This window comes from Ranitomeya imitator, chromosome 10 (assembly GCF_032444005.1).
Source record: "Ranitomeya imitator isolate aRanImi1 chromosome 10, aRanImi1.pri, whole genome shotgun sequence".
Taxonomy (NCBI): Eukaryota; Metazoa; Chordata; class Amphibia; order Anura; family Dendrobatidae; genus Ranitomeya; species Ranitomeya imitator.
The window spans coordinates 52783025-52810950 of NC_091291.1; the positions used below are offsets into that span (position 1 = coordinate 52783025).

The following is a 27926-nucleotide window of genomic DNA, read 5'->3' on the forward strand; positions in this document are numbered from 1 at the left end:
CATCTTCAATGCCCTTGTTGATGGAAGGAGGTTTGCACTCAAAATCTCACGATACATGGCCCCATTCATTCTTTCATGTACCCGGATCAGTCGTCCTGGCCCCTTTGCAGAGAAACAGCCCCAAAGCATGATGTTTCCACCACCATGCTTTACAGTAGGTATGGTGTTTGATGGATGCAACTCAGTATTCTTTTTCCTCCAAACACGACAAGTTGTGTTTCTACCAAACAGTTCCAGTTTGGTTTCATCAGACCATAGGACATTCTCCCAAAACTCCTCTGGATCATCCAAATGCTCTCTAGCAAACTTCAGATGGGCCCGGACATGTACTGGCTTAAGCAGTGGGACACGTCTGGCACTGCAGGATCTGAGTCTATGGTCGCGTAGTGTGTTACTTATGGTAGGCCTTGTTACATTGGTCCCAGCTCTCTGCAGTTCATTCACTAGGTCCCCCCGTGTGGTTCTGGGATATTTGCTCACCGTTCTTGTGATCATTCTGACCCCACGGGGTGGGATTTTGCGTGGAGCCCCAGATCGAGGGAGATTATCAGTGGTCTTGTATGTCTTACATTTTCTAATTATTGGTCCCACTGTTGATTTCTTCACTCCAAGCTGGTTGGCTATTGCAGATTCAGTCTTCCCAGCCTGGTGCAGGGCTACAATTTTGTTTCTGGTGTCCTTTGACAGCTCTTTGGTCTTCACCATAGTGGAGTTTGGAGTCAGACTGTTTGAGGGTGTGCACAGGTGTCTTTTTATACTGATAACAAGTTTAAACAGGTGCCATTACTACAGGTAATGAGTGGAGGAAAGAGGAGACTCTTAAAGAAGAAGTTACAGGTCTGTGAGAGCCAGAAATCTTGATTGTTTGTTTCTGACCAAATACTTGTTTTCCACCATAATATGCAAATAAAATGTTAAAAAAACAGACAATGTGATTTTCTGGATTTTATTTTCTCAGTTTGTCTCCAATAGTTGAGGTCTACCTATGATGTAAATTACAGACGCCTCTCATCTTTTTAAGTGGTGGAACTTGCACTATTGCTGACTGACTAAATACTTTTTTGCCCCACTGTATATAAAGTACAATATGTCACAAAAAATTTACTCAGAATCAGTGGGATTCATTGAAGCATTTCTGAGTTATTACCTCATAAAATAACAGTGGTAAGAATGGTAAAAATTGGCATATCAATAATGTGCAAACCACCTTGGGGGGTAAAAGGGTTAATGTTTGCTCACATCTTAGTGTGTACGCTGTACTTCTGCACTCTTTAGATTGCACTTTTTACATTACATATTTGATCTACGTATTACATCTAGTTGTTATGTCCTTTTCGTTTTGATAAATACAATAATAACAATACAAATGTGATCACACTACAGCAATGTAGAATGCTTTTGAAGACTTGTTCTGTAATAATTTACCTTTGCTTTAGAACCATTAAAAGATTTCATAAAAAGGTGTTTGGGTATGTGGCTGGTAATTAGGCGAGGGTGTTCTTCACTTTGTTGCAGCAGTTTGGCAACACCTGAGTATTCAATCCAAGGTACTCTTTCCCAGTTCGGTACAGTATTTTTCCAGGTTGGGTCTCCATTCTTATGAATGAGGCTTAAAATCTCAATCATCCATGTGGTACCTAATAATGTTATTAAAAGCAAAAGGAAAAAAATATATATCATTTCAACATTTGAGAAATACTAGGTATTTAAGATGACCTCTGAGCATTTGTTCAAGACATTTAAATTTATGGGGCCAGATCTGAATACATCTTATATGACACATGCAAAAAATATATTAAATGACACAATAAATTACAATAAAAAATGTACAACTACAAATAGGATACATGGAAGAAGTGAATTTAAACTCAGAAATGCATTTTCTTACTTGTAAACCATCTGTTATTGACATTTTTTGTATTGAGGATGACAAGGTTTATTGACATTAATAGCTTTATTAGGAACAGAATGATTGGAGCGGAGACAAACTCAACCTGACTTTTACGGTTTGCTCAAACCCGCATCTAATAAATTGGTCCCATTCTCATCCGGAAAAGACTGGTGAAAACAATACAGTTCGCCTTTTGTCATGAGAATGCAATGCAATTGTAAGATTATTTTCTCGTCTGGGATTCATATGGAATCCGTAAGCAATGCATTTTTATAATCCTCTTTTACATTCTATAATACACTATGTAAACTTAATAGCTACTTGACAAAAATATAGATACAAATATAGATACAAAGATGATAGAAAGATCTAAAACATATAGATAGTAAATGGAATAGATAGTGTCTTGTAAACGTATTCACCCTCTTGGTATTTTATGTGTTTTGCTATCTCACACCTGTTTTTTTAAGGGTTTGCATCAGTTCATGTAAAGAGCGTGTCTACAACTCTGAATATTTAGTTTTCTTTTTATTGTAAAACGAACAATAAATAGTACAAAAAAATGAAAACTTCAGTATGAATAACTATCCCCTCCTAAGGTCAGGACTTTGTAGAGCCTCCTTTTGAGGCAATTGCAGCTGCAAGTCACTTTGGATAAGTCTCCATGAGCTTTCCACATCTTGCTACTTAGATTTTTGTTCAATGCTCAAGGCTAAACTGCTTCAGGTCCTTCAGTTTAGATGATTTCCTTTGATGAACAGCAATCTTCAAGTCTGACCAGAGATTCTCAATTGGATTAAGGTGTAGGCTGTGAGTAGGCTACTCCAAAACACTTACACATTTCCTCTTAAACCACTGGAGATTTGAGTGTTGCTTTAGCAGTTTGCTTTGGGTCATTGTCCCATTGTAAAATCACTGACAGACAGAAACAGGTTTTGCTTCAATAATATCCCTGAATTTCGTACCATCAATTTTCTTCTCTATGCAGACCATGTTCCCTGTCCCTGCTCCTGAAAAACATCCTCACAGCATGAAGCTGACACCACCATGTTTCATTGTGGAGATAATGTTCTTGGGGTGATGAGTTGCGTTGGTTTGGCTTCAGATATAGCATTTACCTCGGTCGACAAAAAGTTAAATTTTGGTCGCATCTGTGTCACGATTCCTCAGCTCAGTGAAAGATTGCTATGCTGTTCTATGGAGACTGCCTTGCTAAGCTGTCTGTGTCTTGATTGGCAGCTCTGCTGTCCAATCTGTGACTGGGACATGCAGGACTTTCTGCAGGTGTTCAATGTTTTGGTGATTGCATAGCTACTTAACTGAGCTGTCTGCCCCTGATCCCTGCCAGACAAAGTTTGTGCTTCTAGGTGAGTGGTACCCAGATTTTGTTGCTCTGAGTTCTGATCTTCTGCTGCCTGACCCTTTGGACCATGTTCTGACTATCCCTTTGTCTTGTCCTTTGACTTTTGATCCAGTATCTCTTATTATTGACCCTGGTCTGTGACCAGACATACGTCTTCATCTTTTCCCTTGGTTATCTACATACTCTCTTGATATTGACCCCGGAATGTCTGACTCTAATGCCTGTCCGTGAGTAGTGACTATCGTCACATTACATCTGGCCATATACTTTTTTTTGTGTTTCCTGAACAATGAACCCAGTACGTGCACTCTGTGATCAGGTGACAAATCTGAAAATCAACCAAAAATAGGTATGAGAGGGTAAATCAACATAGGCTAACATAAAAGAACCCCAATTTTGATAAGATATAAAATATAACTTTTATTATTAATTTTTAAAAAATGGACAAACAACAAATAGAAACACCACACTAGAAAGTGCACACTGCGTTCACCCGAAAGATAAACCCTGACCTGAATGTCTGTATAAATGCGGAGGTTGGCACCCTATATCAACCCCATTAGAATGGCGCCCCTGCTCACCGATGACTGACCCTACTGTCCTATTGTGCCCTATAGATAAGTGCCAGCTGATACTTTCATAACACATGAGGACAGTACCCAATAATGCAGGCAAGAAAAGCAGTAGATGCATAATTAAGGTCAAGTAAAAGGTAAATCTCCATGCCTGATAGATAATGATGCAATGAAAAATACATGAGATAAGTATATCCCTCTAGTCTGTACCTATGCTGAACCCTGCCTATTCAGCAGAGGTCGGCACCATACTTGTCAGCGGATATGGTGTTCCTACTCAAAGGCGGCTGGCCCTATGAAACCCTATAACCCATAAAACCCAATTGTCAGTAAAACAGATATAAAAGGTGCTTAGAAATCAATGAGATAACATAATTAATCCAATCTTCAGATCTTAAAAAAACTATAGTTTAATATAAAGCAAATAATATAGTCATAAGGGGTACTTTATTTAGATGTCATGTGACCTCTACACATTTCACTACACGGCTCATCAGGAGGCTGGATAAATGGATAACATATCTGACCCAGAGGGCTCAGGATCTGACCAGGGATCATCAAAGGCTAGAATCATCACAGTCCCAGCTGCAGGGTCAGTTTAGTGAGTGGTTCCCAAAGCGCTCCGCTATCAACAGTAGTTATGTCTCCTGGACTCCCGGATGTGCAGGTGAATACCCCGAACCAGTTGTGGCACCTATTGACAGATTTTCAGGGTGGAAGGATCAATTTAGGGTATTTAAAGAGAGCTGTAAGTTATTTTTTACTCTACGACCCCAGTCTTCAGGGGATGAGTCCCAGTGGGTGGGTATAATTATGTCCCTATTGCATGGGAGTCCTGTTGTGAGTTCAGCTTTTGGGCTCCCTTCGGTGGTTGTAGAGGGTAATGCAGTTGTGCCTGGACTGCAGGATTGGACAGGTGTATCTACTAATTGCAAAACTGACTGGGGTATATAGCTTTGCAGGACTCTTTAGTCCCTGCCAGTTGTCCATTGTTTTTGGAGGATTCACATCCCTTCTGGTCTCTCCTGTTCGCTGTGCTTTTTTTCAAAGATAAGTCCTGGCTTTGTTTTTGCTGTCCACCTGCTGTGGACCTTATTGTTCTGTGCATTTTCATGTTTTGTCTTGTCCAGCTTTGTCTGTGAAGTATTTTTTGCAGCCTTGCTGTGTATCTGGAGATGCAGATATACCCTCCATGTCTTTAGTCAGATGTGGTGTTTTGTTTTTTCTGTGGTGGATATTTTCTAGTGTTTTTATACTGACCGCATAGTACTCTGTTCTTTTCTTTCTATTTAGCTAGTATGGCCTCCTATGCTAAATCCTGATTTCATGTCTGCGTGTGTTTTTTCCCTCTCCTCTCACAGTTAATATTTGTGGGGGGCTGTCTGTCCTTTGGGGATTTTCTCTGAGGCAAGATAGGTTTCCTGTTTCTGTCTTTAGGGGTAGTTAGTTTCTTAGGCTGTGTCGAGGGGTCTAGGGAGAGTTAGGTACCCCCCACGGCTGCTTCTAGTTGCGCTGCTAGTTCAGGGTTTGCGGTCAGTACAGGGCCACCTTCTCCAGAGTACGTCTCATGCAGCTCCAAGGCCACCAGATCATAACAGTACAACTGGCCAACAATGAGTTAATTGCATCTCAGAAGAAGGGAGGGAAGGTTTTGAGCCATTTTTTTTACTTAGCCTGTTCCTCCCTCTTAATCTCTGGGTGGCTGCGGAACCTAGTAATAACATGAGTGTTCAGGAGTTAGTTTCTCGTGTGGATCAGCTTGCTGCTAGGGTACAGGGTATTTCAGATTATATTGTTCAGACTCCTGCCTTAGAACCTAGGATTCCCACTCCTGATTTATTCTTTGGTGACAGATCCAAATTTTTGAGTTTCAAAAATAACTGTAAACTGTTTTTTGCATTGAGACCCCGGTCTTCTGGTGATCCCATTCAGCAGGTTAAAATTATCATATCCCTGCTGCGTGGTGACCCACAGGATTGGGCATTTTCCCTGGAAACTGGCAATCCTGCTTTGCTTAATGTTGATTCTTTCTTTCAAGCATTGGGGTTATTGTATGATGAGCCTAATTCTGTGGATCAAGCTGAGAAAATCTTGTTGGCCCTGTGTCAGGGTCAAGAAGCGGCAGAATCGTATTGCCAGAAATTTAGAAAATGGTCTATACTGACTAAATGGAATGAGGATGCCTTGGCGGCAATTTTCAGAAAGGGTCTTTCTGAATCCGTTAAAGATGTTATGGTGGGGTTCCCCACGCCTGCTAGTCTGAGTGATCCTATGTCTCTGGCCATTCAGATTGATCGGCACTTGCATGAGCGCAGAGTTGTGCACACTGTGGCGTTGTCCTCCGAGCGGAGCCTGGAGCCTATGCAGTGTGATAGGATTTTGTCTAGAGCTGAACGTCTAAGATTCAGGCGCCAGAATAGGTTGTGTTTTTACTGCGGCGATTCTGCTCATGTTATTTCTGATTGCCCTAAGCGTACAAAGAGAATCGCTAGTTCTGTTACTATCAGTACTGCGCTACCTAAATTTCTGTTATCTGTGACCTTGATCTGCTCATTATCATCATTTTCTGTCATGGCATTTGTGGATTCAGGCACCGCTCTGAACTTAATGGACTTAAAATTTGCCAGACGTTGTGGTTTCCCCTTGCAGCCTTTGCAGAACCTTATTCCTTTAAGGGGCATTGATGCTACACCGTTGGCTAAAAATAAACCTCAGTTTTAGACACAGCTGACCATGCGCATGGCGCCAGCCCATCAGGAAGATTGTCGTTTTCTGGTGTTGCATAATTTGTATGATGATATTGTGCTGAGTTTCCCATGGTTACAGGAACATAATCCAGTGTTAGATTGGAGATCTATGTCTGTGACTAGTTGGGGTTGTCAGGGGGTTCATGGTCATGTTCCTTTGATGTCAATTTCCTCTTCCCCCTCTTCTGAAATTCCTGAGTTTTTGTCTGATTTCCAGGATGTATTCGATGAGCCCAAATCCAGTTCCCTTCCACCGCATAGGGACTGTGATTGTGCTATTGACTTGATTCCAGGTTGTAAGTTCCCTAAGGGCCGACTTTTCAACCTGTCTGTGCCAGAACATGCCGCCATGCGGAGCTATATTAAGGAGTCTTTGGAGAAGGCACATATTCGGCCATCTTCTTCACCATTGGGAGCAGGTTTTTTTTTTGTTGCCAAGAAAGATGGCTCCTTGAGACCCTGTATTGATTATTGCCTCTTGAATAAGATCACGGTCAAATTTCAATACCCTTTGCCTTTGCTTACTGATTTGTTTGCTAGGATTAAGGGGGCTAGCTGGTTTACCAAGATAGACCTTCGAGGGGCATATAATCTTATTCGTGTTAAGCAGGGTGACAAATGGAAAACTGCATTAAATACGCCCGAAGACCATTTTGAATACCTTGTGATGCCATTCGGACTCTCTAATGCTCCATCTGTGTTCCAATCCTTCATGCATGATATCTTTCGGAGTTATCTTGAGAAATTCATGGTTGTATATTTGGATGATATTTTGATTTTTTCCGATGATTGGGAGTCTCATGTGAAACAGGTCAGGATGGTATTTCAGATCCTCCGTAGTAATGCTTTATTTGTGAAGGGGTCAAAGTGCCTCTTTGGAGTGCAGAAGGTTTCTTTTTTGGGCTTCATTTTTTCTCCCTCTTCTATAGAAATGGATCCGGTTAAGGTTCAAGCCATTCATGATTGGATTCAGCCCACATCTGTGAAGAGCCTTCAGAAATTCTTGGGCTTTGCTAATTTTTATCGTCGTTTCATTGCCATTGCCATTCTCCAGTGTGGTTAAACCTCTGACCGATTTGACAAAGAAAGGCGCTGATGTGACGAATTGGTCCTCCGCGGCTGTTTCTGCCTTTCAGGAGCTTAAACGCCGATTTACTTCTGCTTCTGTGTTGCGTCAGCCAGATGTTTCTCTTCCATTTCAGGTTGAGGTTGACGCGTCTGAGATTGGGCAGGGGTCGTTTTGTCTCAGAGGAATTCTGATGGGTCATTGATGAAACCGTGTGCCTTCTTTTCTCGGAAGTTTTCACCTGCGGAACACAATTATGATGTCGGCAATTGGGCATTTTTGGCTATGAAGTGGGCATTTGAGGAGTGGCGACATTGGCTTGAGGGGGTTAAGCACCGTATTGTGGTCCTGACTGATCATAAGAATCTGATTTACCTCGAGTCTGCCAAACGGCTGAATCCTAGACAGGCTCGATAGTCCCTGTTTTTCTCCCGTTTTGATTTTGTGGTCTCGTACATTCCTGGTACTAAGAATGTTAAGGCAGATGCCCTCTCTAGGAGTTTTTTCCTGATTCCCCTGGGGTTCTTGAGCTGGTCGGCATTCTGAAGGAAGGGGTGGTCCTTTCTACCATTTCCCCTGATTTACGACGGATTTTTCAGGAATTTCAGGCTAATAAACCTGACCGCTGTCCTGTGGGGAAACTGTTTGTTCCTGATAGATGGACTAGTAAAGTGATTTCTGAGGTTCATTGTTCTGTGTTGGCTGGCCATCCTGGGATTTTTGGTACCAGAGATTTGGTTGGTAGTTCCTTTTGGTGGCCTTCTTTGTCGTGGGATGTGCGTTCTTTTGTGCAGTCCTGTGGGATTTGTGCGCTGGCTAAGCCTTGCTGTTCCCGCGCTAGCGGGTTGCTTTTGCCATTACCGGTTCCCGAGAGGCCCTGGACACATATTTCTATGGATTTTATTTCCGATCTTCCTGTTTCCCAAAGGATGTCGGTTATTTGGGTTGTCTGTGACCGATTTTCTAAGATGGTTCATTTGGTGCCTTTGCCTAAATTGCCTTCTTCTTCTGATTTGGTTCCGTTGTTTTTTCAGCATGTGGTACGTTTGCATGGTATTCCGGAGAATATTGTGTCCGACAGAGGTTCCCAATTTGTTTCTAGGTTTTGGCGGGCCTTTTGTGCCAAGCTGGGCATTGATTTGTCTTTTTCTTCTGCATTTCATCCTCAGACAAATGGCCAGACTGAGCGAACTAATCAGTCCTTGGAGACCTATTTGAGATGTTTTGTGTCTGCAGATCAGGATGATTGGGTGGCTTTTTTGCCATTGGCCGAGTTTGCCCATAATAATCGGGCTAGTTCGGCTACTTTGGTTTCGCCTTTTTTTTGTAATTTTGGTTTTCATCCTCATTTTTCTTCTGGGCAGGTTGAGCCTTCTGACCTTTGTGGTGTGGATTCTGTGGTCGACAGGTTGCAGCAGATTTGGGCTCATGTGGTAGACAATTTGGTGCTGTCTCAGGATCAGGCTCAGCGTTTTGCTAACCGTCGTCGGTGTGTTGGTTCCCGGCTTCGGGTTGGTGATCTGGTTTGGTTATCTTCCCGTCATGTTCCTATGAAGTTTTCTTCCCCTAAGTTTAAGCCTCGATTTATTGGTCCTTATAGGATTTCTGAGATTATTAATCCGGAGTCCTTTCGCCTGGCGCTTCCGGCCTCTTTTGCTACTCATAATGTCTTCCATAGATCTTTGTTGCGGAAATATGTGGAGCCCGTTGTTCCCTCTGTTGATCCTCCGGCCCCTGTGTTGGTCGATGGGGAGTTGGAATATGTTGTTGAGAAGATTTTGGATTCTCGTTTTTCGAGGCGGAAGCTTCAGTACCTTGTCAAATGGAAGGGTTATGGCCAGGAGGATAATTCTTGGGTTTCTGCCTCTGATGTCCATGCCGCTGATTTGGTTCGTACCTTTCATCGGGCTCATCCTGATCGGCCTGGGGGCTCAGGTGAGGGTTTGGTGACCCCTCCTCAAGGGGGGGTACTGTTGTGAATTCAGCTTTTGGGCTCCCTCCGGTGGTTGTAGAGGGTAATGCAGTTGTGCCTGGACTGCAGGATTGGACAGGTGTATCTATTAATTGCAAAACTGACTGGGGTATATAGCTTTGCAGGACTCTTTAGTCCCTGAAAGTTGTCCATTGTTTTTGGAGGATTCACATCCCTTCTGGTCTCTCCTGTTTGCTGTGCTTTTCTTCAAAGATAAGTCCTGGCTTTGTTTTTGCTGTCCACCTGCTGTGGACCTTATTGTTCTGTGCATTTTCATGTTTTGTCTTGTCCAGCTTTGTCTGTGAAGTATTTTTTGCAGCCTTGCTGTGTATCTGGAGATGCAGGTATACCCTTCATGTCTTTAGTCAGATGTGGTGTTTTGTTTTTTCTGTGGTGGATATTTTCTAGTGTTTTTATACTGACCGCATAGTACTCTGTTCTTTTCTTTCTATTTAGCTAGTATGGCCTCCTATGCTAAATCCTGATTTCATGTCTGCGTGTGTTTATTCCCTCTCCTCTCACAGTTAATACTTGTGGGGGGCTGTCTGTCCTTTGGGGATTTTCTCTGAGGCAAGATAGGATTCCTGTTTCTGTCTTTAGGGGTAGTTAGTTTCTTAGGCTGTGTCGGGGGGTCTAGGGAGAGTTAGGTACCCCCCACGGCTGCTTCTAGTTGCGCTGCTAGTTCAGGGTTTGCGGTCAGTACAGGGGCCACCTTCTCCAGAGTACGTCTCATGCTGCTCCAAGGCCACCAGATCATAACAGAGTCCTCAGACTTGGGCATTCTCTTTGTCCCCACTAGCCCCAAAACACCCTTCTGTTGATGCATTTTTTGATGCTTTAGGGATGATTTATGACAAACCTGATAGGGTGCAGGTCACAGAGGCTATGATCATGAACATGACGCAAAGGAGCTGCACCGCTGAACAATATAGCTCACAGTTCCGGCAATTGTCATCTGAGGTTCTATGGAACGATGCTGTTCTCAGGTTACAGTTTTGCCATGGCTTTACGGATGCACTTAAGCATGCTTTGACTTTGTATTCTCCACCCTGTTCTTTGGGGAGGCCATGACTCAGGCAATTCTTATGGATCATAGAATTCGAGAGAGAAGTGATGACAAGCGACAAGGGGTTTTGGTCATTCTTCCCGAGTTGGTTTTCTTACCTGAGACAGTACCAATTGAGTTTGGAACCGCCAGCTCACAGGCCATGGAGAGGAGACGTCAGCATGATCTGCGACTCTGCTTCTACTGTGGTTGTGCTGTACATTACCTCAATGACTGCTCGATTTGCCCTCAAACAAACAAGCCGTTGGGAAACTCCTGTCTGGGTGATACTCAAGGAGGTCACCAAGACTTCCAGGTACCCTTAGGCTAGGTTCACACTTGCGTTGTGCAGTCCGTTCAACAAATCTGATAAACGGACTGCACTAATGCAAGTGCCGACTTTGGCCCTGCGCTAGCGCAGATGGAGCATCTGCTAGCTCCATCTGCGCTAGCAGTGCGCTACTAGTGACGGACCCGGGAACGCTGCAGCCCGCATCTCGGGTCCGTCACTCAATGATGGCACATCGCTAGCTCATGCCCATCGTGGACGTGCGCTAGCAATGCGTTCGCCATTGCAAGTAATGGTGGCGTTAACGGACTACGTTACACCGCGTTATGCCGCGGTGTATCATAGTCCGTTAAACGGGTTCACACAACGCCGTGTGAACCCAGCCTTATACTTCTCAGATACAGTGCTGTTGACTGTGGAACTATTGTGATGATGTTCGTCCTTCGTTTTTGAAGATGACCATGACTTCAGGGTTAGAAGAGAATTAATAGTTATGGCTCTGGAGGTGGCTGATGAGTCCAATCCGGGCCCTGAAGGTTCGCCCACATACTTGACATAAGGAAGCAGATGTGGTCAGTACACCAGATTCTATTTGTGCCTTGCGTACAGCACGCTTTCTTTTTGCGTCACAGATTTTCCTATCTTCAGCTGCACGTGCTCCTGAGGTGATCCTGCCCCGCCAACCTGGACGATCCACGGCAAGCTCTTCCCATTCATTGGTGTTGACTTCCTGGTTTTTGAGAGACACCTTAAGGCAGTCTTTATAGCGCTTCTTCTGCCCCCCAACTGCTCGCTTTCCTTGGAACAGTTCTCCGTACAGCAGTTGTTTCTGTAGTCGGTTGTCAGGCATTCTGACCACAAGTCCAGCCCACCTGGCTTGGACTTTCAGCAGGAGAGTGTAAATGCTGCAGAGCCCAGTTTGTTCCAGAATTGCCGTGTCCAGGACATTGTCTTGCCACCTGATGTGGAGGAGTCTGCGGAGGCAACTCATGAGGAAATGATTAAGCTGTTTAGCATGCCGGCTGTACATTGTCTAGGTCTCGCTAGCATAGAGAAGTGTGGTGAGGACCACCGCGCAGTAGACCTTCAGCTTGGTGGTAAGGCTGAGTCCCGTTCGTTCCCAGACGTTCTTACGCAGTCTCGCAAAGGCGGCACTGGCATTGGCGATTCTGTTATTAACCTCAGCATCTATGGTTACTTCACGGGAAAGTGTGCTGCCTAAGTAGGTGAAGTTATCGACTGCTTTGAGGTTTTGCTCCTTCACCGTGATACGTGGCTCCTTGTACAGTTTTCCTGGAACCGGTTGATACATGACTTCGGTTTTTCTAATGTTGATCTCGAGACCAAAACTGTCGCAGGCTTGCGAAAAACAGTCCATTTCATGCTGCATCTGCTGTTTTGTGCTAGCGTTCAGTGCACAGTCATCAGCAAATAGTAATTCACGGATAACAGTCTCATGCACTTTTGTAACCACCTTCAGGCGTTTTGGGTTGAATAGCTTGCCATCAGTCCTGTACCTAACCTGGATTCCATCTTCACAGTTGATAAAGGCATCACTTAACATTGCAGAGAACAGCATACTGAACAGGGTTGGAGCAAGCACACAGCCTTGGTTTACGCCGTTTGTTACTGGGAAAGCCTCAGATACTTCTCCATCGTTCAGAACCTTCACCATCATGCCATCATGGAACTGCCGGATAACTGAGATGAACTTGCTCAGGCAGCCGAATTTTGCCATGATCTTTCACAGGCCGTCTCTACTGACTGTGTCAAAAGCCTTGGTCAGATCAACAAAAGTTACATAAAGGTCACGGTGTTGCACTTTTCCTGAAGTTGACGAGCTGAAAAGACCATATCTACTGTTCCACGTTTAGCACGGAAACCACACTGGCTTTTGGGTAATAGTCCTTGCTCAAGGTGATGTAAAAGGCGGTTGAGCAAGAGACGAGCCAATATCTTGCCTGCAGTGGACAGAAGGGAGATGCCTCGATGGTTTTCACAAGATTGGCTATTACATTTCCTCTTGTATATGTGAATTATGCTGGCATCTTTCATCTGTTGTGGAACCTGTTCCTTTGTCCACATATATTGGAATAGTTTGGTCACCATTTGCATCAGAACAGGGCTGCCAGCTTTATATACCTCAGCAGGTATAGCATCATTTCCGGGTGCTTTTCCACAAGAAAGTTGTTTTACTGCTTTCCTGACTTCATCTCCACTTGGAAGAACATCAAGCTCCTTGTTGATTTGTACCTTGGGCAGGCGAGCAATAGCCTCATCATTGATATTGGCAGGGCGATTAAGAATGTTATTAAAGTGCTCAGCCCAACGTTCCAGAATTTGTTTCTTTTCTGTCAGCAGCTTAGTTTCATCTGCGTTAAGCAAAGATGAGGAGCTTGATGACCGGGGTCCATATACAGCTTTGAGCGCATTGTAGAACCGTTTCATGTCATGGGTATCTGCATAGTCCTGAATTTCGTCGGCCTTCTTGCTAAACCAGATATCCTGCATCTCGCGTAGCTTGATTTGTACCTTTCTTTCTATGTTGGTAAAGGCACCTTTCTTAGCTAACGACGTGGGGTCATTTGATACACCTTATACCGCTGATGTTTCTGTTCTAGGAGTGTCTTTATTTCCTCGTCATTTTCATCGAACCAGTCTTGATTATTTCTGGCTGCTGATCTGAGATGCTCCAGAGCAGTATTATAAACAGCATCTCTCAGAATTGTCCACTGTTCCTCAACGCCAATCTCCTCTGCCTGTAGTATATTTAACAGTCTGCCATCAAGGTCATTGGCAAATTCCCTTGCAATTCTTTTATTTTGCAGCTTATAGATATTCAGCCTCTTTGTCGTTTTCTGCCGTTGGGGTCTCCTCGCAGGAAGGATGTGGAGCCTGCACTTAGACATAATGAGGCGATGGTCAGTCCAGCAGTCTGCACTGCACATGGCCTTCGTCACTCTATAGTCCATCTCATCCCTTTTCCTGGCAATGATGTAATCAATGGGATACCAATGCCTCGAGCGTGGGTGCATCCATAATGTCATCTTGCGTGTGGGTAAGCGGAATAAAGTGTTGGTGATGACAAGGTCATGTGTGACACACATCTTGAGGAGTAGCAGGCCATTACTGTTACACTTGCTAGTACCGTGTCTCCCAATGACCCCTTCCCAGTTTTGATGGTCTGTTCCCACTCTGGCATTAAAGTCTCCAAGTATAATGAGCTTGTCTGCCTGTGGGATTGCTGAAATAAGTGTGTCAAGTTCATCGTAGAACTTATCTTTAATGTCATCCGGATTAGTCATCGTGGGAGCATAGGCACTGATCAGAGTTGCGTGTTTCTTGTTTGTAAGTGAGAGTTGAAATGTCATCAGACGGTCGTTGATGCCCTCCTGAAGCCTGGTAAGTTTACAGGCAAGATGAGTTTTGATAGCAAATCCCACGCCTGCTTCTCGTTTTTCAGTGCTGTACCGACCACTCCAGAAGAATGTATATCCACCACTATGCTCTGTCAATTGACCCTTGTCTGCCAGGCGTGTTTCGCTGAGAGCTGCTATATCAACCTTGTAACGAGCTAGCTCCCGAGCAACCAATGCCGTTCTTCTCTCTGGTCTGTCTGCCTTGGTATTATCCAGCAAAGTTGTCACATTCCATGTGCCAAGGTTGAGTAACATCATTTTCTTTTTCTTTATTGTGTCGACCGCTGTATGGGAAACCCGCCAGCTGCGGTAGGCTGGCCAGGTGAAATTAAGCAGACTATGTTTGAGGCACCTTTTCTAGCCCCGTCCTCCATTGAGGTGAGCAGAGTGATCCTGAACAGGACTGCTCAGACACCCAGTAGGCTGCCGAACTCCACTGCTGCTTCGGTCCAGTAGAGAGCGACCGCCTGCGTGCAGGTTTGAGACTACAGCTTCCAGTGACTCCACACCTGCTGCTTTGCCACTCTCCCATCGCCACAGGACTTTTGATACTCAGTGGTTGAAGTCAAGACTTGCGCTTGACTTGGATTAAAGTGAGAAGGAGTTGGGCAGTCGTCAACCTCACTCTCTTGCCCGTACCTATTGAGCCCCAGTCGCAAGAACTAGGCGAGACAACTGGAGATAGGTCAGGATGCAGTGGATGGCCAGCAGTATCCTATATGTGTCTCGCTGCGCCCTCTCAGGACTCCACAACGCTGTGCTGGAAATCGCTTGTCTGTCCGTTGAATCTTGGTTTCTTCCGCACAGTCTGCCATATCCAGTCTTCACATGCAAGGGTAGGCAAACCCGTTAAAATCACTGTAGGTCTCAAAGAAACCCAACAGCTACCATCACCTGGTTTGGCCCGCCTGGCGAGGCGGTGTTCTGGGGTGTACCCGCTGCCGCATGCTAGCAGCTACTTGGAGGTACAGGTGAGAGTTGAGCATCAGATGAGGACCAAAGATGGAAGAGCTGTCCAAAAAGGACACGGCAAGCACTCCACCAGAGGTGCTACCTCTATCTAGATACCCCATAAACCCCAACTATTAGTGATGAGCAAATATACTCGTTACTTGAGATTTCTCGAGCATGCTCGGGGGTCCTCCGAGTATTTTTTAGTGCTCTGAGTTTTAGTTTTAAGCGCTACAGCTGAATGATTTACATTTGTTAGCCAGCATAAGTACATGTGGGGGTTGCCTGGTTGCTAGGGAATCCCCACATGTACTTATGCTGGCTAACAGATGTAAATCATTAAGCTGCAGCGCTAAAAACTTAAAGTCCGAGCACTAAAAAATGCTCGGAAGACCCCCGAGCATGCTTGAGAAATCTCGAGTAAAGAGTATATTCGCTCATCACTAGGAACGATGTTTTCAAAACCTGTGGTTATCTGCACTTGCTTTCATTGACTGTGGGTCTGCAGTGAACTTTATTGATTCTGGACTTGTTCTTAAATTAGGATTAGGGACAGTTAGATTGGAAGGACCTATTCAGATTGTTGCTATTGACTAAACATCATTTGTTAGGACCTGGCGGAACCCACCAAATATAAATAAGAGGTGATATAAGATACATTCGCAGTCCGGAGTCCACCGTGCAGAGAAGACACTTGCTGCTCAGTAATGTTGGTCTATATGGTGGTATTAAGAGAAAACATACACGGGTTAGCCTTACCCGGTATAAGGGAAGCGGACCCTGTTGCATCACAGGGCCGCGATACCGCACAGAGAGCACAAGCAAGGAGTCACAGAACTCTGCCCCAAGACTCAGGGTCAGAGTCCCTCGAGACCTCCTGCGCTCGACACCGCTACAGTCGTGTCAAGAGAAAACTAAACTAAAATAGGTTTAGCGCACTGGGTGCACTGGGTGCACTGGGAACACCACTAGCCACCCTAACTAGGGACGGGTAAGCGCATCGGTTGCGCACGGTGCCGCACTGGCTAACGCTGCTGATAGACGCTGCAGATTGTGCCTGGTGCTGGATGGCACTAACTGGCGCTGGATAGCTCCAACATTCACGAATAGTCATCAACACTAGGGATGGGAATGATTCGGAACTTTCACCAGAACAGGCATATATCCACACACACAAAAACTGATTTATACTAGCGCATGGCCGTGCAGCCATGCAAACCTTTTAAAGCTGTAGCTCTCCAGGACCTTCCTAGTGATCCAATAGGAGCCACTGCAAGACCTGAGCATGTGACCCCCGACCTCCAATGAGAGGTCGACCCGTGGGCATGCTCAGTAAGGGAAAAGCAGGACATAGTCCCTGGAACGTCTGCTCACCACTGATCAGTGCTGGCTATAGGGGCTGAGACTGGAAATGCAGCAGTAACCAAGCGCACAGTATCAGCTTGAGCCCGATGCTGGGATCGACGTCTCTGCTGAGCAGGTTCCACTGCAGCTGGAAGAGAATGGGAGACCACAGCGAACATGGTTAGAAATTCCCCCTGTGCAGAGGTGGGAACTCGACACATAACATTACACCCCCCTCCTTGGGCCTGGCTACGCTTGAAGGCAGCATTGAGCTGCGGAGCCCGAATGTGCTCAACAGGCTCCCAGGGCCTGTCCTCTGGGCCATGACTCTTCCAAACCACCAAATAGAATTTTTTTCCACGTACCACCTTACACCCCATGATAGCGTTCACCCCATACTCGTCCGTGGATGAACCCGATGTCCCGGCACATGACTCAGAAAACCGGGACATGTGAACGGGCTTTTAGGAGGGAGACATGAAAGGTGTCGGTGATACCCAGGCGTGGAAGAAGGTGCCAGATGATAGACCACAAGGTTAACCTGTTCCAGACCTTGAAGGTACCTAAGTAGCGAGGCGTAAACTTAGTGGACTCAACTCGCAGCCTGATGTTATGGGCAGAGAGCCACACTAATTCACCAGGAGCAAAGGCCGGAGTGGGGCATCAATGTGCATCAGTGGAGACCCTCATTCTCTCCTTAGAGACCAGGATGGCATCCTGTGTACAGTCCCAAATGTCACGTGCTTCCACAGCCCAGTCTGCCACCCTGGAGTCGGCAGAAGACATGGGCATGGGCACCAGAATCCGCGGATGCTGGCCGTAGTTAAGGAGGAATGGGGTCTGCCCAGTGGAGTCGGCTATGGCGTTGTTCAGCATGAACTCCACCCATGGTAGCAAGGATGCCCAGTCATCCTGCTTGGCAGAAGCAAAATGTCACAGGTATGTGACCAGGGTCTGGTTGGCCCTCTCTACCAACCCATTCATCTCTGGATGGTACACTGAAGAGAGATTCAGATCAATACCAATTAGGTGACAAAGCTGTCTCCAGAATCGAGACGCAAACTGTGGAACCGGTCACTGACAATCTTATCAGGCATACCGTGTAAGCAAAAGACATGTTTGACAATCAACGCCGCCAAAGCCCATGCAGAAGGTAACCGTGCAAGAGGCACCAAATGCACCATTTTAGAGAAATGGTCGGTAACTATTCAAATAATGGTGCAGCTACGGGACTTGGGTAAGCCAACCATCCCAACCATCTCCAAGGGCCTATCAGCCACAGGTAGGGGGTAAAGTAGCTCAGCAGGCCATTGTCCAGAAGACCTATTCTTGGCGCAGGAGACGCACGCCCGAATATAGTCTTCGACATCACGGGCCATATGCAGCCACCAGTACGTCCTCGCCAGAAGCTCTGATGTCCTCTTGATCCCGAAATGTCCACCCACCCTTGACAAGTGAGCCCAAGAGAGAACCTCTGGTCACAAATTAGATGTCACGAAAGTCTTGCCCGGTGGCACAGACTCTAGCGAAACCGGAGCCACAGTTCTCAGACTCTCGGAGGGGACAATTAGCCGAGGCTCCTCCTCCCCATCTGATGACACCACGGAGCGGGAGAGAGCATCGGCGCAAATGTTCTTCTCCCTGGATAGGAAATGAAGGGTGAAGTGGAACCGGGAGAAGAACAGGGACCATCTAGCCTGATGAGAATTTAGCCGCTGGGCTGTTTGCAAATACACTAAATTCTTGTGGTCAGTGTAAACTAGGAAAGGGAAAGAGAGCTCCCTCCAGGAGGTGTCTCCACTCTGAAAAGGCCAACTTCATTGCTAGCAACTCCCTGTCCCCGATGGAATAATTCCTCTTTGCTGGCGTGAAGGTCTTGGAATAGAAGAAGCAAAGATGCTTCCGACCTTAAGCGTCCTTTTGGAAGAGGTCCGCTTCTGCCCCGACGGATGAGGCATCCACCTCAATAATGAAGGGCTTATCTACATTGAGATGATGCAAAATGGGACTTAACAGATAAGAAGGCCTTGGAGACTTCCTCCGACCACAATTTGGGATTTGCACCCTTCTTGGTGAGGGCTACCAAGGGAGCTACCAAAGTGGAGAAGTAGGAAATGAACTGGCGGTAATAACTAATGAACCCCATAAAGCGCTGCACCACTTTGAGAGAATGAGGTTCCTGCCAGTCCATCACTGCTTGTAGCTTGGCAGGATCCATAGCTAATCCCCGGGCTGAGATGATATAACCCAGGAAAGGCAAGGACTCCTGCTCAAACAGACACTTCTCCAACTTGGCATAGAGGGAGTTTGCCCGTAGGAGGTCGTAGACTCTGCAAACATCTCTCCAGTGGGAATCTATATCTGGAGAGTAGATGAGAATATCATCCAGATAGACTACCACCGAGGTGGAGAGCATATCCCAAAAGATGTCTTTCACAAAGTCTAGGAAGACGGCTGGGGCATTACAGAGCCCAAAGGGCATCACCAGATAACTCATAGTGCCCATCCCTGGTATTAAAAGCCGTCTTCCATTCATCCCCCTCACGGATGCAAATCAGGTTGTAAGTACCGCACAGATCTAACTTAGTAAATACCCTCGCCCCTCGTAGTCTATCGAAGAGCTCAGATATCAAAGGCAGAGGATACTTATTCTTAACGGTGATGGCGTTAAGACCCCGGTAATCAATACATGGACGCAATTCTCCATTCTTCTTTTGCACAAAGAAGAACCCTGCCCTCACAGGTGACACTGTCTTCCTAATGAATAATCTTGCCAGATTTTCCTGGATGTATAGGGACATTGCCCCGGTCTCCGGGAGAGACAGGGGATAGACTCATCCCCAGGGAGGTTCTGACCCAGGCAAGAGATCAAAAGGACAGTCATAGGGGCAGTGAGGCGGAAGAGTCTCTGCAGCTATCTTGGAGAATACATCCGCTTAAAACCAATAGTGTTTGGGGAGAGAAGTAAGTTCTGCGGGTACCTGTGTTGTAGCAACTAGAACGCACTCCCTCATATATCTGCATTCACAAGATTTATGCCATCCCAGAATTCTTCCAGAGGACCACTCTATATGTGGAGATTGGTAATGCAACCAAGGTATCCCTAGCAGAATCTTGTCTATTCCCTCAGGAATGACAAGAAGGGAAATGATCTCCTGATGAAATGAAGACATGGATAATGTAAACGGGATAGTCTGGTGTGTTATTTGTGTGGGCAATGTTGATCAATTCACCACTCTTACGGTCACTGATTTGGCTAGCATAACCATGGGTATTGCGTGCCGTTGGGCGAAGGCTGAGGACATTAAATTTCCCTCTGCCCCAGAATCCACACAAAGCTCGACCATAAAAGTGGAAGGGCCAAAGGTAAGTGGAAGGGCCAAAATTGAAGGACAATTTTGAGGAAAACAACGCTGTGTCTAGTGAACCTCCTCCTACCGTTACTAGATGCGGTCGTTTCCCCTGCCACTGTGGACATTTCTTGGTATAATGTCCTGACTGCTGGCAGACATTACAGACCATGGGTATTCCAGCTGCTTGAGACTTAGGACCCGCTCGAGAATCCTCCATGACCTCATAGGGTTTGGACGCCGGAACAAGGGACTCCAGTGGCTTGGTGAAGGTAGGTGCCAGCCGAAACCTCTGCCTACACTGTGCTTGATCCAACCCGGGCTCATGAAAACGGAGGTCAATGCGAGTGGATATGGCTTTCAGCTCTTCCACTGTGACAGTAATCTCCCTAGTGGCCAAGGCGTCCTTCACATGGTCAGCCAGTCCTCTCCAGAACACAGGGATAAGGACTATATCCGGCCACTCCAGCTCAGATGCCAAAGTCTGGAAGTGAACGGAAAAGTGACTGACCATGGATGAACCCTGTGTCAAAGCCAGCAGTTAGAGTGCCGAATCATGGGTGACACGAAGTCCCAAAAAGACCTGTCTCAGAGAGTCCAGAAACCTTGGAGCACTCTGCACCACATGATCGTCACCCTCCCACAGCGGCATTCCGCACTCTAACGCCCTGACCGACTACAGGGCTACAATAAATTCCACCTACGCCCGCTCCATGGGAAAACATGCAACCAGGAGCTCAAGGTGTATGGCACATTGGCTCACAAATCCCCGACACAGCTTACTGTCACCAGTAAACTTATCAGGTAGCGGGAGACGGGATAAAGTCGGAGCATGAGTGGCAGTGGACAAACTGGCTGCAGCTATGCTAGCAGCCTGAACAGCGACCGCGGTAACATCCACAGCCGACGTTGTGCGCTCAAGAGCCACCAACCTACCCACAAGCTGCTGGATGTACCGTTGTAATCGCTGTTCGTCCGCCATCACTTGCCAGACGCTGGCTTTAGTGTAATTTTAGGGCTAGCGGAACGCACCAAATAATTAGAAAGATGATATAAGGTGCGTTCACAGCCCGGTGTCCACCATGCAGAGATGGAACCTGCTACTGAGTAATGACGTACTATATGGTGGTATAATGTGAATACACACACGGGTTAGCTTCACCCGGTATGAAGGAAGCGAACCCTGTTGCATCACAGGGCCGTGGTACCGTACAAAGAACGCAAGCAAGGAGTCACAGAACTCTGTCCCAAGACTCAGGGAAAGAGTTCCTCTAGACCTCTTGCGCTCGACACCGCTAATGGGGTGTCAGAGTTTAACAGAAAAAATAATTTAGTGCACAAGAGTGCGTGCAGTGCCACTCTGGTGGACGCCACTAACCAACCAGACTTAGGCCAGGAAAGCACTCTATTAGCGCACGGCACTGCACTGGCGGTCACTGCAATGAGACGCTGTATCGTGTGCTAGGTGTATAGGTAGCACTGTCAGGTGCTAGATAGCATCCACCATTCACGAGCAGTCAACAACATTGGGAAGGGGATGATTAATGAGCGACAGTCACACATCAACACACATATGTTATCAAGTATGCACTAGCACATGACTGAGTGGCCATACAAACCTTTTATAGCAGCAGTGCTACGGGACCTTCCAGATGGTCCAATAGGAGCCGCAACAGGACCCAAGCATGTGACCCCTGACCACCAATGGGAGGTCGTCCTGTGGGCAGTATGGGAAAAGTAGGACTTAGTCCCAAAAAGACCTGCTCGCCGCTGATCAGTGCAGGCTACAAAAGCAGAGCCTGGAAGGGCAGCAGTAACCAGTCGCACAGTATCAGCTTGAGCCAGATGCTGGGACCAACGTCTCCGCTGAGCAAGCATCACTGTGACTGGAGAAGAATGGGAGACCGCAGCGTAGACAGTTTATGGTTCCCCCCATACTGAGACGGGAACTTGACACCTAACAGGCTTAAAATGGAGTTCCATTCTTTTGCAAAATCTTCACAAAAGATCGTTGAAGGGATTTTTTTAAAACTCAACCCTCTTGGGATCATATTTTTAGACTCATAAGTCTTAAGAGTAGTGAAATTCCACTAAGTTCGCATCTCTTTGACCATTTTTTTCTCCAGTTCTAGCATTAAAATGTTAAGTTCATCCAATTCAGATACAAGCACAGGTGTATCATTACTGAATACTGAGGCTAGTTTTTTCAACCTGGCAGTATAGTCATCTATGTCAATGAAGATTTTGGACTGAGGATCCATGGTTCGTAAACAAAAGAAAGGCAGGAGTTAAGGCGCATCCACACAAAATCAAAAAAAGGTTGATTTGAAAAAATCTAAAATATACACGGGGGACAACACAGTAATAGTACGACTGAAAAAACTCAAAATTAGTGATGGGTGAGCACTAAAATGCTCGCGTGCTCATTGCTCGGGTACAGCAAATTGGAATACTCGGGTACTCGACCCAAGCAACGAGCCCAATGTAAGTCTATGGGAAACCTGAGTATTTTTACCGCAATCTTCCCCAAGGGGTCTTTTTAGGGTCTAAAAACATCTGGGCTGCCAAGAATTACAATGCACCCCAATACCCCTTTCATGAGAGGCACAGGAGGGTCTCCTAAAAAATGTTGCATTGAATGCAAGGCCTGCCCTGCTATCAAGTCATATGTACCTCAATAAGCATTTGAACCCAGATACTGGATGGCCACAGGAAAACCCACTTTACATTCTTCAGTTGGTCCTGCCTTACAGTTTCTGTATGCATTGAATGCAAGGGCTACTTGACCCAAATTTGCACCCACACCAATCCCTCCTTGGAAAAAACATGGAGGAGAGCCTCCTAAAAAAAACTGTCCCATTACAAAGGAGTGGGTCTCCTAGACTCGTAATGCCCATACACTAAGTGTTTGGGCTGACAAACATTTCCCCATGGGGGCACATTTTTTAAACAATTTTTTAGGGTGATCATAGACACTTGCCAAAAAATTTACAGGCGGTAGCAGCACGGAACATGTTACCCTGGTGATCTAGTGGCACTGGATGATGAGATGTGGAGGAAGGCCTCATTAAAACCTACGCCCAATTTAAAAGAGTGGGTCTCCTAGACTTGAAATGCCCATACACAAAGTATATTGGCTGACAAACATTTCCCTATGAGGGGTACATTTTTACAAAAAAAAATTCATCACAATTTCTCTCCTCCGTCCCCCAGCGCCTCCTCCCTCCCCACTCATCGATGTTGAAGACTTTGCCTCATTTTTCAAGCAGAAGATTGATAACATCAGAGACGGTTTTTGTCGACAACCCCCAGAGCCCTTCTTCCCAACTGCCCAGCCCTCCACCTCCAAAACCAACTTCTCCACCATTACAGAAGTTCAACTCTCCACTCTACTCTCAAGATCGCATCTCACCACCTGTGCACTTGACCCTATCCCTTCCACCTTCATCCCAAACCTCACCACAGTGTTCATCCCAACTCTAACCTATCTCTTCAACCTATAACTAGTGTTGAGCATTCCGATACTGCAAGTATCGGGTATCGGCCGATATTTGCTGTATCGAAATTCCGATACCGAGTTCCGATATTTTTGTGATATCGGAAATTGGTATCGGAGTGTGCGGTGCGTATGGTTCCAAGGGTCTGGAGGAGAGGAAACTCTCCTTCAGGCCCTGGGATCCATATTAATGTAAAAAATAAAGAATAAAAATAAAAAATATGGCTATACTCACCCCTCCGAAGGACCCTGGCTGTCACCGCTGCAAGCGTCCGCCTCCGTTCCTGAGAATGTAGTGAGTGAAGGACCTTCGATGATGTCGCAGTGAGGTGAGCGGTCACATGAGCGTTCAGGTGACCGGTCACCTGACCGCGACGTCATCGAAGGTCCTTCACTCTCTGCAATTCTCAGGAACGGAGGCGGACGCTTGCAGCGGTGACAGCCAGGGTCCTTCAGAGGGGTGAGTATAGCCATATTTTTTATTTTTATTCTTTATTTTTTACATTAATATGGATCCCAGGGCCTGAAGGAGAGTTTCCTCTCCTTCAGACTCTGGGAACCATCGAGGATACATTCCGATATTTGTGTCCCTTTGACTTGTATTGGTATCAGGTATCGGTATCGGCGAGATCCGATATTTTGCCGGTATCGGCCGATACCATTTGGTACCGATACTTTCAAATATCGGAAGGTATCGCTCAACACTACCTATAACTAACAACTGGTGTTTTCCTCTCAAGCTTTAAACATGCTTCAGTCACACCTATCTTCAAAAAGCCCTCTCTTGACCCATCCTCTGTATCTAGCTATCACCCTATATCTGAGTGAGATATGTGACTGAGATTACAGACTGCTTCAATATGTGGGATGTATTTTTTTTAATTTTAGAAACCACAAAATACTGTATACACCAAGGGTAGCAGTCATGCAGACCAAAAAATGCAATACATGCCTGCAAAGCAAGGATTTGGACTCCACAGTTACACCATGCATCTGACAGAGATAACAGAGTGACCAAAAAGTTTTTTTGAATTTTTTTTTGACCACCAAAATTGTGTCCAGAAGTAGGATGTGACACTAAAATAAAACATTTGCATTACTAAAATTGTACAAACATTTCCCCATGGGGCATCAAAGACACCCTTTCCAAAAATTTGACTGCCTGTAGCAGCACAGAACCCGTTAACACTGGTGATCGAGTGGCGGAGAATGAGGAGACATAATGAATGATCAATCATACTGAAATAAAAAAAAGAATAAATGATGTGAATCTACCTATGAAAGAAAATAATGAAAAGTAGGGGCGAACACAGGTTCATATATATGAAGCCAGAATGTGTCCAACGAGATATGTTGGTCCCTAGCAACAGTTCAGAAACAGGCATATTAATAAAAATATAATATAATAGTATTTCAATATTTTTAGATTGGAGAGGTATAAACTAGGTCATAAAAGGATGGTCCAGAGATAGGAAAAATGGAAAGACCATGTGGAATGCATAGTGGTGGTGATGACTAAGTGACTGGAAGCACTATCCACTCTCCAACCAACAACCATTTCACACTGCTCTGGCTTCAATAGTGGTGTGCTGTGGTCCCCTAGAAACTGGGACAGGAAGGTCGAGCGCAAAGATTTTTTTTTCCATTTTTTTTCCATTTTTAATGGACTACTGAAATATTTGAAAAGCTCAATAAAAATGGATTTTTTTGGAGAAAAATAATATGTGATCATTATGCCTGAAAAGCCAGTATTTGGAGACCACAGATACACCAAGTGACTGACGGAGATAACAGAAAATTAAAATATATATAAATATATATATATATATATATATTAATTTTTTTTAGCAAAAAATAATGAGTAAACCAAGGCTAGCAGAGAAAAATACAACGTATGCCTGCAAAGCGAAGATTTGGACACCGCAGATACTCCAGGCGTCAGTCAGAGATAACAGACTGATCAAAATGTGGCCTTGATTATTTGGGGCACACCAAAATTGTCAATAAGTTGGCTATGACACAAAAAAATGGAGTACTAAAATTGTAAGATATTTTGCACAATGATATGCGATGCGTGTGGTGTACAACACACAGTAATAAATATAAGAACTGTAGCTAAATATTTTTGGGCCAGCTACAGATTTTTGGGGTAGCAAAATGGTGTCCAAAAATGTGTAAGACACTACAAAATATTAGATAGTACCAAAAAAAAGGACAGATTTGCACGGTCTTGTATTGCAATGACCTGGCTGTATTCTGCAGTGTGACCAAGCAAATAAATGTAGAAAAAAGGGGGCTATGGATTGCTTTCTAATATAATTAGCAGGTATAAGCTTCAAAATAAAAAAAAAAAATTCCCACGGATAACTGCAGCTAGGTATATATATAAATAAGCAACAGCAGAAGACAGTAATGGAGCTTTTGGAGGTATGCAGTGTTAGGGCTGGCAGAACGCACCAAATTATAAGGCCGGCATCACACTCAGCGCATGAACATACGGTCCGTTATTTACGGCCATAATACGCAGAAAAGTCCCCAAAATAGTGATCCGTATGTCATCCGTAGGCAGTTTGTGTCAGCGTATTTTGCGCATGGCATCCTCCGTATGTAATCCGAATGGCATCCGTACTGAGAGATTTTCTCGCAGGCTTGCAATTCGGACATACAATGGATCCATGAGCTCAAATAATCGTAAAAACATATATACTGTGTATATATATATATATATATATATATATACACATATATATATATATATATATATATATATATATAGATATATTAATATTTCATACAGCGCTATATAGCAGAAAAGCCGGTAATTCAATTGCCGGCTTTTCCTATCTCCTTCTCAAACCCGACATGATATGAGACATGGTTTACATATAGTAAACCATCTCATATCCCTTCTTTTATTACATATTCCTCTTTAGTAATTGAAGAAGTGTATGTGTGTCAAATTTGTTGGCTCTAGCTATTAAAATAAAGGATTAAATCGCAGAAAAAATTGGTGTGGGCTCCCGCGCAATTTTCTCCGCCAGAGTGGGAAAGCCAGTGACTGAGGGCAGATATTAATAGCCTGGAGAGGGTCCACGGTTATTGGCCCCCCCCTGGCTAAAAACATCTGCCCCCAGCCACCCCAGAAAAGGCACATCTGGAAGATGCACCTCTGCTGGCACTTAGCCTCTCTCTTCCCATTCCCGTGTAGCAGTGGAATATGGGGTAATGAAGGGTTAATGTCACCTTGCTATTGTAAGGTGACATTAAGCCAGATTAATAATGGAGAGGCGTCAATAAGACACCTATCCATTATTAATCCAATAGTATGAAATGGATAATAAAACACACACACTATTATTTATTAAAGAATTTTAATGAAATAAAGACACAGGTTGTTGTAGAAGACCCTTGTCACCTGAAACAAAGTTAAACAAAACAAACAACAATATTTCATACCTTCCGTCGTTCAGTCTCGTCCCACGCTGTAAATCCATATGAAAGGGTTATCTAGTTTTACAAGCAGAATGTTGTGAATTCTGTTGTCAAGCTCCCTCCTGTGGTCATGAATGGTACTTCGGCTGGTTCTGTCCATGGGCTTCCTCTGGTGGTTGTGAGTGGGGCTGCGGCTTCTGAGTTTCCTTCCACAGGTGATGAGGTTAATTCGTTAGCTAGCTGCTCTATTTAACTCCACTTAGATCATTGCTCCATGCCACCTGTCAATGTTCCAGTATTGATCTAGTTCACTCCTGGATCGTTCTTGTGACCTGTCTTCCCAGCAGAAGCTAAGTTCCTGCTTGTTTTTCTTTTGTTTGCTATTTTTCTGTCCAGCTTGCTATTTTGATTGTTGTCTTGCTTGCTGGAAGCTCTGGGACGCAGAGGGAGCGCCTCCTCACCGTGAGTCGGTGCGGAGGGTCTTTTTGCGCCCTCTGCGTGGTCTTTTTGTAGTTTTTTGTGCTGACCGCAAAGTTACCTTTCCTATCCTCAGTCTGTTCAGTAAGTCGGGCCTCACTTTGCTAAATCTATTTCATCTCTGTGTTTCTAATTTTCATCTTTACTCACAGTCATTATATGTGGGGGGCTGCCTTTTCCTTTGGGGAATTTCTCTGAGGCAAGGTAGGCTTTATTTTTCTATCTTCAGGGCTAGCTAGTTCCTTAGGCTGTGACGAGCTGCATAGGGAGCGTTAGGAGCAATCCACGGCTATTTCTAGTGTGTGTGATAGGATTAGGGATTGCGGTCAGCAGAGTTCCCACGTCTCAGAGCTCGTCCTATATTATTAGTAACTATCAGGTCATTCCATGTGCTCTTAACCACCAGGTCCATTATTATCCTAACCACCAGGTCATAACAGCAGAAGCCTGCTAATGCAGCCGCCCCTATATATATATATATATATATATATATATATATATATATACAT

At 45.1% G+C, this 27926-nt stretch overlaps 1 protein-coding gene across 6 annotated transcripts in view; it reads right to left on the reverse strand.

Moving 5' to 3' along the window:
* The window catches only part of LOC138651897 (sulfotransferase 2B1-like), a 294818-nt gene that overhangs the window by 135456 nt on the left and 131436 nt on the right, over positions 1–27926 (reverse strand). For all 6 annotated transcript variants that reach the window (XM_069742486.1, XM_069742488.1, XM_069742485.1 and 3 more), the window contains one exon: positions 1426–1637. In XM_069742486.1, coding sequence (XP_069598587.1) covers positions 1426–1637 — 212 coding nt within the window. The remainder of the gene's footprint in view (positions 1–1425; positions 1638–27926) is intronic.